The sequence below is a fragment of the Tamandua tetradactyla genome, chromosome 3 (genome assembly GCF_023851605.1).
Source record: "Tamandua tetradactyla isolate mTamTet1 chromosome 3, mTamTet1.pri, whole genome shotgun sequence".
Lineage (NCBI taxonomy): Eukaryota > Metazoa > Chordata > Mammalia > Pilosa > Myrmecophagidae > Tamandua > Tamandua tetradactyla.
Window position 1 is genome coordinate 182,095,268 of NC_135329.1, and position 19,812 is coordinate 182,115,079.

Below are 19,812 nucleotides of genomic sequence, written 5' to 3' on the forward strand. Positions count from 1 at the left end.
CTGTTCTACTTTTAGCCCCAGATCCTGTCACTGCCCCCCATATCCAGAGCTTCCATTAGGTCATAAGGCTTCCAGGGTGTTTGGAATGGCCTTCCGCATCCCAAACCTTCACAACCCAGCTCCTACAACACCCCCCACCCCACCAGAATAAGGTGCCTTTCATCTATGCTCCCAGAGACCTGTGCACGTAACCCTTGTTGCACTAATAACATTGGATCAAAATTATTTGTTCACATGTTTCTGAACCCCATGAGAGTGAAAGCCCCTCCAAGGCTGGGGCTATGTCTTGTTGTATCCCCAGTGCCCAGCAGTGCTTGGCACACAGTCACAGTCTAAAAAATATCTTTGAACAGATACATGTGAAAGCATAAAGTGGTCTGTGTACATACTGGAGTTGCAAAAATGGAAGCCAGTTAAGATAACTGCCAAAAGGCCATGAGAGGTGAGCTGTTGTAGATGTTTTGCGCAATCTGAAGACGGACACGGGGAGCACTCACCAGCGAGCACAAATTTGGCCATTCCTCAGCCGAAACCCAAAGGCACGGACTTTGGCCTTGCGGTTTCCAAGCAACCATACCAGCGCAGGCGGGGCGCAGGCGCACTCTAAAGCTGAGCGCGGGGGCTGAAGTTCGGCGGGAGAGAAGTTGGTTGTGGAAAGTAATGAGTTGAAGGGGTTACGATGGGCACATTCATAGACATATAGTTCTTTTTCCCATTTGTGAGCTCAGTTATCTCTCTTGTCCATATCTCTGCATCCAAGAAAACTAGTAATACTATTGTTTAAATAAACCATCTCCAACTTGCGCGAGCATACACTTTTTGACCGATGAAGGAATCCGTAGAATCTCGCGATACTCATTGTTCATGGGAACTCTACCAGGGATTCCCGTAACTGTGAGGTTCTGACCTGAGGTGAGTAGAGGACGAGCGTGGATTGCTTCCGCTAAGGAGAAAGGTCTTAGGAATCGCCCGGCACTAATTTTAGGGAGGGGGTTAATACTGATTTCCAGCTCCGGAAGAACGGGCTCTTGACAGTGGTACTGCGGGCTAGGCGGCTGGCCAAGCTCCCATGCGAGCATCATTGTTTCTGAATCCTCCCTTGCCCGAGTCCCTATTAGCTTGGTAATAGAAACGGAGGAAGCCTGTATTGGTAAAATAGTTTTGGCATTTTAATCTAAACCTTTTATGGTGAAATAGGTTCCCATTTTAGTCCTTGTTAAGTGTATTTCATTTATTTAAGGTAAAGTTTTCCTTTAATTTTTAATTCTTTTATAACTCTCTTATAGGAAAACGGTGGCATGTGTTCTCTTTCCCTGTTAGAAGCAACTTTCGTTTCCTGTTGACAACGTTAAAGCTATTTAAAAGTGTTTCTGTGGCTAGCAAAATGAGTAACAAAACAGGTTTTTTTTTATGGAACCTCAGACAGTTCAGTACTTTGGTTCTAACAAGCAGGAGAACTGTCAGGCTAGATCCTTTGCGATTTTGCAGATCAAAAATTGCTCATCCAGACTGGCACCCAAGAAACCTTCTCTTACATGACCTTGATAATGGAATGCAACCAGGTATTAGATATCTGTTTCAGGATGCATTACTTTTTAAATCAGAAGATGATGGTCTTCAGACGAAGAGCATAAGCACTGTACCCACCCCTACAGTTGACAGATCACCTCGTCCTAGAAGACTGTCCTTTGACTCAAAACATTCTCTTGTTTCTGATGGCACATCAGATAATGGGTTGAAGAAAATAAACTTTCATCATGAAGTGTTCAATGAAGATCTTGCTAAGGAAACAAAACCAACCCCTGTCACCTATATAAAACTGTCTCAGACATGTAATTCCCTGAGTGATGTGTTAGATACATTTTCCAAAGCACCTACATTTCCTAGTAGTAACTATTTTTCAGCAATGTGGACAATTGCCAAAAAGATGTCTGATGGCCAGGAGCGCTTTGAAAAACAACTGATGTTTAGCCATCCTGCATTTAGCCGGCTGTGTGAACAAATGATGAGAGAAGCCAAAATCATGCGCTGTGACGACCTGCTGTTCAGTTTTCATGCTATAGTGAAACTTGGAATCCCTCAGAACACTCTTTTGATACAGACTTTGTTGAGGGTTATCCAGGTAAAATGAAAAGAATTAAACTTACTTTTACTCAGGTTAGCATGTCTGAAAATAATGAGGGGAAGTGGAGATATAGCTTCCTTAAAAAGACTGTCAGTTCAGTGGTAGAATGCTTGCCTTTCGTGCGGGAGACCCAGGTTTGATTTCCAGACCATGCACCAAAAAAAAAGAGACTATCAACAGAATGGGGGTTTCATTTGTACTTATTTCTGAATCATATGCTACATGATTCAGGGACCTTAAATTAGGTAGGTCTTTCCTTTTTTGCTGTGGAAATTTATTTTTAAGAGTACCTCCCCCATTTTCCTTTCCCAGAGTTACATAGTAGTGAAGAGGCTAAAATGAGGAGAGAAGCAAGATAAACAAGGCAAAGCTGTAGAGTTGAAGGAAGGAGAGAGGGAAGGGAACTAATACGAATTGAATACCTAGGCCTTTTACTCATATAATCTTATTTAATCCTGTCAACAGCCCTACAAGGTTGATATTGCGGATGAAGAAACTGAGACTCAAGGAGATTAAATAATTTAGCTAAGACTAGTGAGTTGCAGAGCTGAGATTCAGACTATCTGTGTCTTTATTGTGTTTTCCTTAGACTTTAAGATTTATAGGAAATTAGTGGTGTGCTTCTACCAACATGAGTTACAGAGTAAAAAGTTTGAAAGATAGGTTCCTTCTCTTAGGAAGTTTATAATCTAGAGAGGCAGACAATTACAAAAGTAATAGTAAACAACATTCATTGAATGAGTCATACATTTACTGTGTTTCAGGCAGTGTAGACCCCTAAGGAAGAACAACTGTGAACAAAATACTGGCCTCGTGGAGCTTTCAGAGTAAAGAAGAACATAGCCTTATGAGATTATGTAACAGGAGTGTCCAACCTAGTCAGGAGAAGACTTCGATGACGGGAAGAGGAGTTGGGGAGAATAGGATACAAGATCCAGTTTGAATACATAATTGTGTTCTGTAATGTTCAGTATAGCCTTTTTAAAGTAGGTATTTTTACTTTCATTAATTGCAAAGCTGATACTTAAGGAGCTTAAATAATTTGCTTAAAGTCACATCTGTTTGTATCACTGTTTGTAGGTACTTGATAAATAATTGCTGAGTGAATTCACACCTAGTCCATGATAGAAATGGGGTTTAGACCCAGTAGGAGATGATGTCTAAGCCGAGTCCATCGGATAACCAACAGTTTGTGAAAGTATTGATAATGAAAGCGATGGTGTTTCGAACAGAAAGGATTGCATGTGCAGCATCCCAGAGCAAAAGTTTAACAAGCTGGAGAACTGAAGGATAGTTTGGTGTGACTGAGATACAGATTATGGGGTTGTGTGTGCGTGTGTATGTTCAGGAAATGGAGAGGTCTTGAGTTGTGTATGTGGTAGTCAAGAAGGAAGGATGAGGCAGTGCAGTGGCAAGATGTGAGGATGGTAAATAGGGGCTGTATCATAAAAGAGCCTGTTATGCTTGGCTGCAGAGTTTGGACTTAGGCTGTGGGTAATGGGAACCCATTGAAGATCAACATACTTAAATTTGTACTTTAGACCCCTGAATGAGAAGAAGATGGATTGGCAGGAAGAGTAAAATTGGTTGGAAGGGGCCACTTTTAGGTTCAAACAAAGGTGAAGGCAGGGAGGTGTGATGTCCAGATTGATGTCATGGAAATGGTGCCAGATGTGATGAAGAAAGGGTTATCTCATTTAAGTAATCATTTATGTTTTAAGAGCGGACACATCAATAGATTTCTAAACTCAGTGATGATAATTAAATAATTTTTTAAAAGATAAGAATTTCCTGAAGATGACGTATGTTCAGTCTAGTTATAAAATACAAAGATTGGGTTTATAGCTAGCTCTATGAAAGTTTTTAACTTCACAACATTACTGTCATTCTCATTTCTCATCAACCAAGAACTAATTTTTCTTTTATGTGTGAGAATGTCTATGTTTAAATTACAGAATACCTGCATGTGTTGGGTAGACTGTATATTTGTTTGTTACATAGTTATTTAAAAGTGATTATAGTAAGTTGCTTTATGTGGTCACTACTAGCTTTTGGACAAGTTTTCCCATCATTATAGCATCTGCATTGGTGTGGTTTATGAACAGTGGATATTGGAGTCAGAATTCATCTGTATTTAGGATTGGAATGTTGTGAAGACTTTTTAGCTACAGATGAAAAGAGAATGTGCCATCAGTGAATTTGCCCTTCAGATACATAGCTAAATTGTCTTTGCTTTTAAAGCAGTTATTGATGGAATGCTATTAATTGTTGTGGAAACCCTCCCATGGTAATGAAACCTTTTTTATCTTCTAGCCATATCCATTTTTTATCATCATTTGGTTCTGACTTGAGACTTTGTGGCTTATTAGTCATGTCATTTTAACAAAATAGTTTATGTCTTTCAGCCTACATTTCACCATGTTTAATCGCAGCTATTCTGGCCAAGTGTATGTTGTAGTTGTAACTAAATTGTAGAGCACTAGGTAAGCCGTGTTACTATTCACTTTCCGAATTACATCCACTGACATTTTTGAAGTTTAAATTAGTATCTCACCCAAGGGACCTACCTGAAGTAAGAATCTGTAGAGCCTAAGGCTTCCCAGACTTCAGTCCGAGGTAGTGATGGTAAAGCATGGCAGCATAACTTGAGACCTAGGTGAGAATATAGGGAAATTGTAATGGCATAGCCATCTAAGGGTCTTTAAATACTACTGTACTTTTTGTCATTTTCATGTTGACTTGAGTCCTAAGAAGAGCTTTAAAAAATAAAAAAGTTTGTTACAGTTATTTCAGAAGCCGAGGATTAGAATCAATAGCAAATGGATTTTCAGTGATATGGTATATGTAAAAATGTATTGATGCATAAAAGAATGAGTATCAGTTATTTGGAAAACTTACTAGTATGATATCTTATTTCCCAAAGATGCTGTTTATTGTGAATTGTTGGTTTGATACTTAATTCTTAAATTGAAAGCGTCAGATCATTGGTATTTTTTTGGCAAGTTAGTCTATGAGTTTATCACCTGTAATAATTTTGTAATTCTATTTCAATAGGGGCGTATCAATGAATTTGATGAAAAATGTCTTTCAGTTCTGTCAACTGCTTTAGAGGTAATGGAGCCATGCAAAAATGTAGATGTTCTTCGAGCAGCGTTGCGGTGAGAACTCTCTTATGCTTTCTTCATGTGGTTTTCTCTGTTTCTCTAATGTGGGAAATAAATAATGGAGATGACAGCTGAATTCATTTTGGTGAGGGGGTGGGATGTGAGTAGGTGGGAATTTTGCTGGTAGTTAGAGTTTATAATACCTTATTAAACTTAAAATCCTGACCCTTTATCAAGTAAAGCTAAAAATAATCCTTTTAGAGTCTGTAAAAAAGGTGTAACATGGAAATCTAAATTAATTTATCATAAAACATGCTGCTGATATAGATAGAGGGCAAATTGACATTTATATTAGATTTCTAAAGGTTATTTGGGCACTGTCTGGGAGTTACATGACAGTGGCACAGTTTGACAAGGAACTTGAGTTTTATAATTTATAAAATTAATGCCATTGGTCTTATGTCAATGAGAATAATGTTTAATTTCTGTTTTCATTGACTTTACATTAAATTTTCTTACTGTAATCACTTGATGTGATTTGTTCATTAATAAAGACACCAGAATAATCTAGGAGGAGGTAGTACTATTGGTTCTGGATCCTTCACTATTTATATTTTCTTGGAAACAGGTAGATCACTTCATTTCTGTGGGTTTCTTAGTCCTTGTCTGTAAGAAATAAGAGCAGGATCAAATGTACTTTTATAATTTCTCCTCTGGTTCAGAGATTCTAGGATTATGATATTTATTGTGTTTTATGACAGGATTCTAGTAGATCAACACGTTTGGAAAATAGAACATGTCTTCACATTGCAAACCATGATGAAATGTATTGGAAAAGATGCACCTGTTGCTCTTAAGAGGAAACTAGAGGTTAAACACCTTTTGAATTTCCTTTAGTGGTTGAGATTTGAGAATGATATTTCTTGTGCTCTGCTATTGCTTCCTAAAGTCAGTTTTTTATAATGATATAGTTGGGCTTTGGGTTTGGCTTTGTATATGTGAAATGGAAGTAGATGTATATTCTTCTGTACGTATAAATATTTACGAGTATTTATGTGTATATCTGAATCATTTTGCTTAAACTTTACCCTTTTATTTAAAAAAATAAAAGTTTAATTTATTTTGCTACAAATGATAAATTAAATTTAAGTTTGTTTTTCTTTAGATGAAAGCCTTGAGGGAATTAGACAAATTTTCTGTTTTGAATAGCCAGCGCATGTTTGAGGTACTAGCTGCCATGAATCACCGTTCTGTTATACTCCTGAATGAATGCAGTAAAATGGTTATAGGTAAGGGGGATTTTTCCTTAGTGATTTACAGAATCTGACGTATTGTTTTGGATTGTACTTGTTTGTTTTAAAAACTTTGTTTTTGTGTGAGAAATAGCTAATGATACAGTCACATCTAAATTTTATTTTTGCCTCCAGCCTTCTTAAAAATATGCCATTTTTCTATAGAAATAAAAGTATCAAGCATCTTGAATCTTACAGTTAAATCCATCTGGTAATTTTTGCTTATTTAACTCATTTTTAAAGATAATATCCATGGGTGTCCTTTTAAGATATTGATCAGCATGTTGCAGTCCTGCAAAGACCTCCGATACCATAATGTAGATCTCTTCAAGGGAATAGCAGATTATGTGGCTACAACTTTTGACATCTGGAAATTGAAACAAGTGAGTATGTTAATTCAGAATAAGCCTCAGAGACTTTCAAGAAGGACATGAATTCATATCATTCCAGGTTTTGCCATATGAGCTTTATAGAAGTTAAGGTACCAAAAGTATTCCAGTGCTAACTTGACTTCCCTTTGTATTAGGGAAGTTGTGGGATTACAGAAAAATTGTGCATAAATACATATTTCCCATATTTCAGCTTTTCTAAATTGACTTTTGAAAAATTCACTCCTTATTAATTCTGTTTAAGGGTTACTTGTTAATATATTAGTCAATCTCTTGACCAGTTTTCTATTTGAAAAATATTATATAGTGAAAAGTTTGCTCTTCTGTTGGTTTTCAGAAGGTTGTGTGTTACTTTGGTTAGATATATAGTATCATTTCTGCATTTCCACCTTTTCTTTGTTAGATTTAGACTAATTTAAAATAATGAAGTTGTGTGATATGACAGGCTTATGCTTTTTGAAGAATAAAATGTTACTGCCTAATGATCATATCTATTTTCTGTTCCTGGAAAGTTTGCTTGTTTCCTCCAGAGTAAAGGCCTTTGAATTCAGGGACTGTATTAATGATAAGAATATCTAAATGAAGCAGCTGGTAAAAACCTTTTCAATGAAGTAGATGATAAACATGATCAATCTCTAGACTTTGGGGACCATAGTGACTATTGCGTTTACTATGGAAATTGATTTTGGAAAGAGAAATAATACTTTTAAGTGGGAGGACCCATGAGGGAAATGGGAAGTAAACTGGAAAGTTTATTTTTATTATAATATTTTAGTTCCATTTTCATTTATAGAAAGTGACATTGAACGTAGAAATTTTTTAGTTATATAGTAGAATATAAAAAGTATCTAGATTTGGGGGAAAACAGTTCAATATTAAATTGGTGTTGGAAGAACTTCAGAAAAGGTATATTTAAAGGAATATAAATATAAAGCTAAAGCTCTGTTGTAGGAAAAGCATATAGGAAAAGATTTATTTTTAAATTAAAGGGAAATATGGAAACTATTGAATGCTCTTTTCTCAGCTTATAAAAAGAGATCGCTTATTAATGGAACAGATTTTGTGAGGAGAAAGTAAATTGTTCCTTTTTAGGGAATATTTTGTTGATCAGGACAGTTCTGTTGCTGTTAAAATTTTTTGAGATTTAAAAAGAAGTTACTCGGTGGGCCACGGTGTCTCAGCAGAGTTCTCTCCTGCCATGCTGGAGACCCGGGTTCAATTCCTGGTGCCTGCACAAGCCAAAAAAAAAAAAAAAAGAAATTGTTTATTATCCTATTAAAACATTTTTCCTTCAATTCTCTTTTTTTAAGGTTCTCTTTCTTCTCATTTTACTTGAAAATTTTGGCTTTCGACCTGTTGAATTGATGGACTTGGTTATGGAGAAAGTAGTGGATGAACCCAAATCCTTAAACATGAAAAGCGTTCTCTCTATTCTTCATGTATATTCTTCTCTCAATCACTTCCACAAATGCCAGAACAAAGAGTATGTACTTGTTATTTTTTTCTTTTTTATTGCTGCATAACATATTTACAGAAAAGATCACAAATCAGAAACTCAGTGAATTATCAAAAGTGGACAAACCCAGAGCCATGAGTAGGATTCCTTAAATTCTGAAGCAGAATTTTATTTCAGTTTTGCTCTTGCTGGTCTTACTGTGGGTTTATGATATATTTGTTAATGTAGCATGAGAGTTTTCATTCCAAACTTTCCCAGTTTATTCCCTCAGCTTCTGAATTCATAGTTCAGTGTTGATCTTAAGTATTCATTTATTTCTAAGCTATTACTTTCTACTCTTCTCATTTTAAACATAACCGTACATTTCTATCATTAAATACAGCTGTTCCTCAGATATGCCATGCTCTTTCATACCTTCCATCTAGGACATCTTTTCTGTAACAGTTGGGTTCATTAGAATAGAAAAGTATGTGAAGTGTCATTTGTTAGAAGAATAGTTAAAAACAGAATGTGGAGATGGCTTACTTAGGTTTGAATCCTAGCTCTGCCATTCATTAGCTGTTTGACTTTTGGCAAGTTACTTATCCTTGTGCCTCAGTTTCTTCATCTATTTAATTAGAGATAATTGCTATTTCTAATCACATTGGGTTGTTACAAGGATTAAAATGCAATTTCCTAGCAAGTTCTTAAAACAATGCCTAGCACATAGTAAACACTATATAATTATTAGATTTTTTAAAAATTAGAGTGTAGGTCACAGAGATCTTGAAAGGACAAAGCAGGGCAGTTCTTTGGGTCTCAGTGGCAGGAATTCACAAGCTACCTCTTTGCCATCAAAGGATTGAATCTAACTATCTTCTATCCCCGTGGTCTTCACTTAAGATTCACATTTCCAAAAGAAAGAATCTAATTGGCTGAGTTTGGGCCATATGCCCATCCCTTTGGGATGGTTCATCAAAGAAGTGGTGCTGGGCAAACTAAAAATCAGCTGCTTACTGTACTCTTCACTGAACTGATATTCCTTCTATAAGACTCAACTTGAGTTCCATTTCCTGTACCTTCCTTAATTGTCTCTGTCAGCGCCTGTGTTTGCTATATCTGTATAAATCTCTTGACTATGTAGGTATACTTATTTGTCAGCAAGTCTTTCTCTACCACTCAATTGGAAAACTCTATGGTCACAGAATAGGTGTGTAATCAAGGTTGAAAAATGTCTTCAATATTTAACCTTCCTGTACTTCTCTGGCTTGGTTTTCTTATAAGCCTAACTCCCATCTGCCTCCTGTACTTTCTAGATGAATACTGTCAACCTTAGTGTCCATTAGAGCTCTGAGAACAGCCCAAGGGTTCCATGGGAATAAGAGATCAAATACTGAGTGGTTAAGGAGATTTTCAACTCACCCCAACCAGCTTAAGAGAGATCTTGGTCCAATAAAATTGTCATATTGGAAATAAGGGGGAGATAACAAGCTAACATTAACCTAGTGGCATAAAGGTGGGGAATCATGAACATTGTAACCTTTTGTCATTCTTCTTTTTTCATCTCGGCCAGTGATTCTCAACCACAAGTCATTTCATCTTTGAGGGGATATTTGGCTGTTTGAGGACGTTTTAGTTGTCATGACTGGTCGTTAGCATGCTTCTGAGCTATTACCTCAGTCTAGGTGGGTTGCACAGGATTGTGTACACCCCCAAATCTGAAGTGCAGTAATTCTGTAACTCACCTCATTATTCTTTTCTTTTTTTTCAATATTTTTTATTATGAAATATAACATATATACAAAAAAGCAATAAATTTCAAAGTACATTTATACAAACAATTATGGAACAGATTTCAAAATTTGGTATGGGTTACACTTCTGCAATTTCTGTTTCTTCCTTCTGTCTGCTCATTCAGCAGTCGTACTCATTGGTTAAATCCTGTCTCCTCTGTTATAACTCCTGCTTCTCCTTTGATCCTTCTGCCAATTTTTGGGAATATTTAGACTATGCCCGTTCTAGCTTTTGCATGTTGAAAAGGGATGTCAGCAATATAGGATAGAGGGAAGGAATTAGTTGATGTCCTTGGAGGGGCTGACCCTTTTGGATTTCAGGACTTATGTGGCTTAGGAACCATCTAGAGGTTATAGATTCCTGGAAAGTAAACTTGGTGCATAAAACTTTTGTAGAATTTCAGATAGAGCCTTAGGTGTTCTTTAGGGTTAACAGGAATGTTGTTGTTTGGGTTTGGCAAACCGTTTCAATTAGAAGTATTTAGCTGAAGCTTGCATAAGAGTAGCTTCCAGAATAGCCTCTTGACTCTATTTGAACTCTCTTAGTCACTGAGACCTTATTTTGTTACATTTCCTTTCCCCCTTTTGGTCAGGAAAGCGTTGTCAGTCCCTTAAGGCCAATGACAGGCTTATCCCTGAGAGTCATGTTCCATGTCAGGGAGACTGTCACCCCTCACCGTCATGTCCCATGTAGGGGTCAGCTCATTATTATTATTACTATTTTGTGCAAATACTTCCTTATTCACTATTCAAATTACTCTTGGATTTATCAGGGCATCACACTAACCTGGACAAACTAACGAAATCTCATGCCCTATTCAAGGTTCCATGTACTTACGGTGTTCACTTAAAATGACCATGCAAATTAAATTAGGATATGCACTATTTAAAATATAAATTTTGCCCCAAATAAACATTTCTCCCTTTAGTCTCACACAGAAGTTGAAGTTTTAAAATATGGATGACTATCTATTTTCAACACCCTGCAATACTGACATTCTTTTGTTCTTCCTCATGCAAAAACCTTTTTTAACTTGTACATTTAGTCACCATTGTTGTACACTCTAGGCATTCCTAAATTATTCCATCTCAGTCTTTATCATCTGTCTTTCCTTTTAGTTTCATATGTGCCCCAGCCCTTCTCCCTCTATCGTTCTCACATTCAGCCTCATTCAGTGTACTTACATTAGTGTGCTACAATCAGATAGTATTTAGCTATCCATTTCTGAATTTTTACTATCAGCCCTGATGCAGTCTGTATCCCTTCCAGCTCATTATTCTTGACTCATCCATTTTCACTAACACACTCCTCCTTCTGTATTCTTCATCTGTTTATTTGTGTAGTCAGTAAACTACACAAAACTTAAGCACCTGGGTACTTGGAACAAATAAGACACAGTCGTTCTTGCTAAGAAGATTCTGTGTAATGGGTAAGGTAGACATATTAATTGGTAATTAAAAACAGCCTGAAAGCTGAAATGATAGGATTTTATGTACGATATACAGAGACAGAAAAGGGATACTTAACCTAGCCTGGTGAAGTGGAGGGTTAGGGTAGAAGTCAGGGCATACTGCCTGGAGGAGACGGTGCCTGAGCTTATCTTAAAAGATGGATAGATAGGAGTTAGGCAAATGAAGGGAAGAAGGGAAGAAAATCTGAGCAGAGTGACTAAGCATGGCATGGAAGAAAGAAACAACAGAGTACATGTAGGCAAAAACAAATAGTTTGGTGTAACTGAAACCTAAGGTTTAGTAAAGGAGTGGGATGCAAGAAGAGTGAAGAGGTGATTGCCACACAGGCTCCAAATTTAGTCATCTGCAACCCTGCCCTTTCCTGCTACATACAGCAAATTCAATCAGTTAGCTATTTAGTAAGGACTATCTCACTGTTGTCTTTCGGTTCTGTTACATTCTTTCCATCCATTGTAACTTCTCCAGTTCTATCTACTGCAGCCTACCTGTTTTTCTCAAACATTTTCCTTTGTGGTCTCATCAGTAGTAAGGACTTTGCCTTCAGACTCACTGTTCTGTGCCTTAGCCTCATTAGTTACTCACTACTGCTCACAGACTGTTATGCACTTTCAGGGTTCCATTTCTCTGTTCAGCTTCAGATGACCTTCCCGTTTCCTGTCTTTTCCACCCATTGAAATTCTACTTATCCCAAAGCTACTCTACTTTCCTTCCTCTGCACTGTTACAGTACTTTATTTATATGTCTTTTTATTTTTCCTAACATAATGATAAAAAGCATATTCCGTGGGAGTCAGATCGACCTAGGTTCAAAGGATATCTGTGCTGTTTACTAGGTGTATCACTGTGGGTACATGACCTTACTTAATAAAATTTCCTCTTTTCCTCTATATTTTAACTACTTTGTTATACTATGTACTACTAGCTCTGGATGGTAGGACCAGGCTTGAAGTTCTTTTTAATGCAAAGTATTGATAACTAAAAAATTTTAATTGTTTATAAAATTATGAGGGTGTCCCAGACCTTTTAAATATCTTTATGATAAAAATCTAGTATAATAGTTAAAAAGGATGGACTGTGGAGTCTGTTTTGGGTTCTAGTGCTCTTTCTGCTGCTTTCTGACTGTGCCCTTGGACAGGTGACTCAACCTTTTTGAGCTTATTTACTCATGTTTATCATGAGGATAATAATGACTATACCACAGAATTGTGATGGGAATTAAATGAATTAAAGCCTGTAAAGCATTTGCCCCAGGAGAACATATAGCAGTGGCCAATGTTTCTTGAGCCTGTGCTCTTATTATGAGATAGCCGCCCATCCTGAATGATATGTGGCTATTTGCAGTCTGATGTTCTTATCTGCCTTTCTTTGGCCTCCTTAAAGCCACTGGTTCTAGGGTAGTTCATCAGCTCTACCATGACAATGTCTTCTATTTATATTTGGAAACTGGTCTTTCTTTGTTCCTTTGAAGGTTCCTTGATGTTATGGCCGATGCTCTGACTGGTTGTCTTCACCAGATACCTTCTGAAAACTTGTTGAATGCTGTGTACTCATTTTGCTTAATGAATCATTTACCCCTGGCCCTTGTTAATCAACTTCTCCAAAAAGACATCATCAGTGAGCTGCTGACATCAGGTAGGATTCTGGTGCCTAATGGGATCCAAAACTAGGCACTACCACTAGCTACCTTCTGTATCTGAATAGGGATTCGGTGTGGTGTTAGTTACAGCATGTAACCAAGGAAAGGATTGATAATGGTGAAGTTATGGGGTCAGTGCTTCAAACCGCTAATCTGTGGACCCTACTTTAATCACAGATCAGACATAATAGAAGGAAGGGATAAGGAAAACATCATTGATGCTTTTATTTACACTTTAGTGACAAAGACTAAATGTTAAAGTTGGTCCTTATGTCTTGATCTGGAGGTGTTTTCATTTCCTAATCATTACATGTCACACTTAGAAGCTAACTTAAGCCAACTTTTATAGCTATAAGCACTTGGTCACTTGTGACTATTAGATCAAGAAAGCATATAGTTAGTACATTAATGGATTTATTTACTCTTTGAACCAAATTAATTATTGAATTTTGATCTTTAACATTTAGCAAGGGAAAAGCAATTACAGGACATATATTTGATGATATGTCTGAGAATAGAAATAATTAATATTTTTTAAAAATTGTGTTATGAAATTCCAGAATTGAATTATGAACAATCAACATCATGTGCTGAGTTTTCAAGAAGTCTAATGTAGGGGAAACAGTCTTGAACAGGAGTTAAGTGAGCTGGAGAGCTAATCCCAAGTTTGCCTTTAATTATTCATGAGGCCTTTTAACATTCCTAGGTATTTCTTATGCTTTGAGGAGTTTAGGCTGAATCATCTCTTAAGATATTTTAAACTTTAAAACAGTATAAGTAAGGGCTTTGATCTAGACACTATGGAAATTAGGGAGACTAGAGATTCCTCCTGATAAGAAATATCGATGCGTTAATATAGTTTTGTAAGTGTGGCATTAATATTTTGTCTTAGCTTTATCTATGTGTGTACGTATGTATATGTGTGCATTATTTATATATATATATATTTTTTTTTTAGGTGATGTGGAACGGAATGTTTACAAGCTTCATATCTTGGATACTTGTCTGGAACTTGATGATACTCCTTATCACAAATCCATAGACATATCCCTGCCACAGCAGCCATCAGCACCGTTATATCCAAATGCAAAGGTTGAAGAGGTGCTGAGCAGAATTCTGGGAGGTGAAGGATACTTTTCAAAAAATGTACAGTTGCCGCATAATTATTATATTGGTATGAGACTTCATGTGATTTTCCTTTATAAAATTATACATTTTTTATAATTATTATAGAAATTATTTTAATTTTTTTTCCTTCCGACAAAAGATTAGGTGTTTAGTAGTTAAGAACATTGTCTCTGGAGTTGGATTGCCTGATTTGGATTCATGTTCTGCACCTTATTAGCACTGTGATCATATGCCCCAGCCTCAGTTTCCTTATCTGTAAAATGGCAATAATAATAGTATTCACCTTACAGGAAGATAAAATTATACATGTATGATTCACAGACAAGTGTGTCTGGCACATAGTAAGCTCCCATATATTGTAGCCACTGTCATTATTGGTAGTAGTAGTACATATATTTTAAAACAAAATCATTTTGAACAGTGCTTGAAAAATTAATATCATTTCTTTTCTTTCAGATTTTGAAATCAGAATGGATACCAACAGGAGTCAACTGTTTCCATTTTCGGACACAGATGTGGTCTCTTCTGCAGATATTCAAAGGTTGCTTGTATATACTCATTTGCTGGGCTTTCTGGATTTAAGTCCTAATTTTAAAATACTTTGTATTAAATAGCAGTAATAATTCTAAGATCTTATGTTTGTGTGGAACTCCTAATACACTAAGAGATTTCTCATCCATTAATCTACTCATTAGGTATTAATGTGGGCACAGTGGACTAGAGTTGGGCCATTTAATGATATAGCTAATATTTTCTCTATTCCATTTTGTAATGAAACAGTTCAATAAAGAGGTGTTAATGTAACTGAAAGTATCATTGCAGTGTAAACTTTTGGCACGATAATATATTAGTGACTATAAAGAGTGACCATAAAGACTTGAGTCTTCTACAAAAACTGAATGCCCAGTAAATATTTTGTTGTACCACCAAGACCTTTCCAGAGGTAGAGAAGCTTTAGCTTTATGCTCCATGGTGTGTGGGTCAAAGCATATTGAAGTTAATTATAAGTTATTTCCTTGACTCATGCTACAAATAGGGGGTCTGGGAGAAATGTGATGCTGTGTCATGAGAGAATGCCCTGCCTTTTAAGCAGGTATGTAAGATCACATAATCATTGCACACAGCTTGTGTTCAGTCAGCCATTGTGGAAAGAGTGAATTAGGGCTTTTGGGGCATGCAAAGATAAATCAGGCTTGTATCCTAACCCTAAGGAACTTAATATTTCCTATTGCACTATAGGATATGTGTATAGATATGATAGAGAGAGATACAGAAAAAGTTTTGTAGTAATGTAAACCTTTATCTCCCCATCCTTTTCCATTCATATGCAGTTCTGTAATGGCTGTCCTTTTTTTTAATCCATCTAACTTGTTCCTTGGTCATATACTTTCAACTGCTATCTTCCCTATCCATGTTACCTATCTCTCAGAAAGGGTTTTCTCTCTGACCCCTTTCAGAGATTATTTTCTTTCTCAGGCACTCCACTGTTCTGGCATAATAAAATAACATAGTGACTCTCAGCATTAAGGACTGAGAAGTGAGAAATCTGAGTATGCCTTAAAAAAATGTAAAATTTTTCTTATGTTATCTACAATAACAGCCAAGTATAAGGGAGGCCAGTAACAACACACATGTTTTTTGTTTGTTTTTTTCTCCCAGTGTATTTAATATTTCCAAAAGGACAGAAACAATGAAAAAAACAAAGTACACCATTCACATTTTATTACAGACACATTTTTAACAGTCTTGCTTTTAGGGTTTTCTTTTTGTATTTGGGCTCTCTGTTCCGGTTTTTAAATGCTGTTCTTCCTGGAGAAAATATGTGCAAGAAGAACATTTACAATTGGTGTTATATACACCAGTACTACTACCAATGGTACAGATAACTATAGTCAGATCAGAGATCTGCAGTACAAATAAAAACCTTCAAATGGGTATGTTTATGTCTGAAAATTTTCCTCATCAAAAATGTGGTCATCTGTAAAGATGGCTGAAGGATAACTCTTGTGTGTAAAGCATTATTTAAGATTTTTGGCTTATAATGTAGCCTTCATATACTAGGATATCTTACAGTGGCCAAGTAAGAAAAGGAAGTGAAGGACTAAGACAATAAGGAATGGTGAGGACTGTGAGCAGTGAAGAGTTCAATCTCCAAAAAGTGGGAACATACCAAGATTGTAAGCAGTAATCTTATTAGTAACTTTTCTTGTATCATTTATTTTCATTTTCAGAGTAGCTGTGCTATGTGTTCCTAGATCTGCTTACTGTTTGGATTCTTTCCACCCGAGAGGATTCCTTGCTATGAAAATGCGGCATTTGAATGTAATGGGTTTTCATGTGATCTTGGTAAGAAAAAAGTACAATGAAATATTCTTCTGCTACTAATATACTAACAGCTGCCAGGAATGTTGTGGTTAAACTTGATTACTCGAATTCTAGAGGAATTGTCAACATTATTAGAAGTGTTTTAGTAATTGTTTTATTTGGAAAAGAACAAATATGATATGTGATTTGGCTGCTGCTAACTTGATTGTTATCATTTACTGGTGATTTTTTACATGTTATACTTGATCATCTTAAATCCTTTTTGCTAAGAGAAAGAAACTAAATAATATATATATAATTTAAGACACATGGAACCATACCTATTTCCATGTTACCTTGTACAAGAGAAGACAAGATGCTAACTGAAGTGTTCTCATGAGCCACCATGAGGCTGTTAAGGGATGTTTATTTCCAGGGAAAGCTCAGTGGTTCAAAGAAGATGGTTCTTCTTCTTCTCTCTTATGCTTTATTTTGATTCTGAGCCCTACTGTAACTTTTCTTGAACAGCCTCTCCAAATATCTCTATGTAGCAAGAAACTTACAAATAATTTCTATTTATGTTAGTGTTGGGATCTAGCTGAATGCCACTCATTTGTTTCTGTACTTTACATGAAAAGTAAACATTTGAATCTCCCACTGTGGTATTTTGGTATCCATAATGCCAAATAGTGTAATAGTGGATTACGAATGGGTTACTGAAGTTCATATGGCCCCTTTCTCTTAATGGACTGTGATTTAAGACTTCAAATTTCATATTGGCTACTATATATGCTCTAACTTCTCCTTAGAAAAAAGAAATTTTTATAAACATTTAGAGGATTTTTAATGTTTTTAGAATAGTCACCATTAGAACTTTCTTCAGCCCTACCACATAGTCTGTTAGGCTTTTTTTTTTTTTTTTCTCATGGACGGGCACTGGGAATAGAACCTGGGTCTCTGGCATGGCAGGTGTAAACTCTGCCTGCTGAGCCACCATGGCCACCCCAGGCTTTCAAAATATAAGTAATTATAAAGTAATATTTGCTTATAAGAAGCAGTTGGTTTGATATTACCTTACTGTGCTTGGATCTCTAAACTAGTTTTTATTTTATGTGTCATCATCATCTTGTAAAACTGATTATTTTCCTCTTTCTTTGGTAAGGTCAATAATTGGGTGATTGAAAAACTAGAGATGGAAGATGCGGTCACATTTTTGAAGACTAAAATCTATTCAACCGAAGCCCTTCTGCCTGCTGATGTAAATGTGTAAGGCACATATTAAAGTAGAAAGCAACCTTTTCATGTTAAAAAGATGAACTTGTAAAAATTAATTTAATAAAGACTACAAGTCAGAGTCAATGGAATTCACTTGGCAACTCACTGTAACAAAAAGTGTTGCTTCATTTCTTTTAAAATTAGTTTTAAGAATGGAAGAAATATTGTTACTTTCTACAGAAAAAAATTCCAGAAGGGTCATTTTTCTGACCATATCTATTTATTCCCAATAGTGGCTGGCTTTTTGAAAGATCAGGCAGTTGTAGGTTTTAGTTCTGTTTGGTATTGATGTGTTGAAAACTGTTTTCTCAATTGCCAAGGGTCCATAGGGAATCTGGTGTGGACTGTCTTTGTGTTTATAATCTGCATAGTTGCCCTCCTGCTACAAGCTATTCTAGGACATGGGATTATACCTCCAGATCATTTTAAAGCATTGGACAGATAGCAATTGAAGGAGGTCCTATATTGTAGGGTGTGTAAGAATTAGGTAGCATGTTAAAAATGCAGAATCCTTAGTCTAGGGTGAGTCTAGGCATCTGCATTTGTAGCAAGCGCTGTGGCTGATGCTGTGGTTACAGTTGGTTCATGGACCCTAATTTGAGAAAAACAAGACAATACATAGATAGCAAAGAGTTCAGATTTTTTAAACTGATAAGCTATGGGTTGCTACATTGTAACTTTTGCCATTGTTGAAGTCATTTCCCCTCTCTTACTTTCTTCTGCTTTACCTGTCCCACCGTTTCGTGAAGTCTTTTAAGTTAAATGTATAGCTGAACTGTGTTGTGAGTCACACCTCAAAACTATTTTTCAGGTGTGTTTGTTCAGTCCTTTTTTCAAATATTTGTTCAAGTTTGCCATAAACCTATCTACTTCATTTGCTGGGGATGCGGTGTTGAATAAGCATGGTCCCTTACAGGTTGGTATTATTCTGTATAATAATACCAAGCATATAGGCATGTAATTACTGAGCATTTTACTCTATGTTAGACCCTGCTCAGTATTACATATGTTTTCTCTTTTCATTATCTTAACAATGCTTTGAGGTGAAGCTGTTATTGTGGTTCTCTGTGGGCCTTCCTTTTCTCATCTCTAAAATGAGGATAAGTTATTTGTTCAAGTCTACACAGATAGTAAGGCAGAGCTATAGTTTGAACCTGAGCTGACATCAGTTTATGAGAAAAGTAGTTGGAAACTCCAGTCCGGCAATAAAAAAAGAAAAACTCTAGCAATATTGAAGCAACTGTCAGAGGATTTAGCAACTAATCTAGCCTACATTTAGAAAAAGTTAGAGCTGAACGAAAATTTAGCAATCTATTAGTCTGTCTCCCTCATTTTAGAACTGAGAAGGTTAAGGCCCAAAGAATTTGATTGAACTCAATCTCAGCCATGTCATTGATTTCCACATCCTTTCTTCTTCTGCTCTTCATCTTGTGTCCCAGAAGATCTGGATTCTAATTTCAGATTAGACATGTCTTGTTTTGTGTAGTTGGCCAAGTGTTTTAACCTTTATAAGCTTCAGAACAAAAGATGAAAATATTCTGTTATTAAAAGAAACTAAGGTACATGCTTCAAATGTTAATTGTGTATCAGCTTCTCCTAATGGCTAATTATGACCCATATTCAAAAGGTTGGGCAAATTTTGAATACTTGCAGCTGCCTTTCGGGGTTATAATTTCCTTAGTTTGTACCATTTAACATGGCAAGCATTCCTCTTTTAATTGTAATAGTGGTGGTAGCATACTTCATTCCTTTGTGAGAAAACAATAAGCATGTATTAGTACATGGTTTCACAGGCTAGAAGTCCAAGATCTCTTAAGATATCAGCAAAGCTATGCTTTCTCTCCAAAACCTATAGCATT

At 36.2% G+C, this 19,812-nt stretch overlaps 2 protein-coding genes across 8 annotated transcripts in view; one reads left to right on the top strand and one right to left on the bottom strand.

Moving 5' to 3' along the window:
• The window catches only part of MDH1B (malate dehydrogenase 1B), a 31,185-nt gene extending 30,371 nt beyond the window's left edge, over window positions 1-814 (bottom strand). The window contains exon 1 of one of the 3 annotated variants that reach the window (XM_077154861.1): window positions 498-814. In XM_077154861.1, the coding sequence (XP_077010976.1) occupies window positions 498-575 (78 nt within the window). In that variant the 5' untranslated portion in view covers window positions 576-814. Of the gene's footprint in view, window positions 1-389 lie in introns of all 3 variants that reach the window. The other 2 variants (XM_077154859.1, XM_077154860.1) reach the window with 2 other exon arrangements.
• Window positions 607-18,042, top strand: FASTKD2 (FAST kinase domains 2). Of its 5 annotated transcripts, none has more exons than XM_077154854.1 (12): window positions 607-912; window positions 1,287-2,122; window positions 5,180-5,283; window positions 5,991-6,099; window positions 6,395-6,518; window positions 6,765-6,904; window positions 8,221-8,393; window positions 13,079-13,242; window positions 14,205-14,420; window positions 14,831-14,918; window positions 16,606-16,720; window positions 17,841-18,042. In XM_077154854.1, the coding sequence occupies exons 2-12, from the start codon at window positions 1,385-1,387 to the stop codon at window positions 17,946-17,948; spliced, it is 2,079 nt and encodes a 692-aa protein (XP_077010969.1). In that variant the 5' UTR covers window positions 607-912; window positions 1,287-1,384; the 3' UTR covers window positions 17,949-18,042. The 5 variants fall into 5 exon arrangements, with proteins under 5 accessions (XP_077010969.1, XP_077010971.1, XP_077010970.1 ...); XM_077154856.1 differs by having other exon boundaries at window positions 608-912; window positions 14,831-14,915; XM_077154855.1 differs by lacking the exon at window positions 607-912 and adding an exon at window positions 924-955.
• The last annotated feature ends 1,770 nt before the right edge of the window (window positions 18,043-19,812 follow it).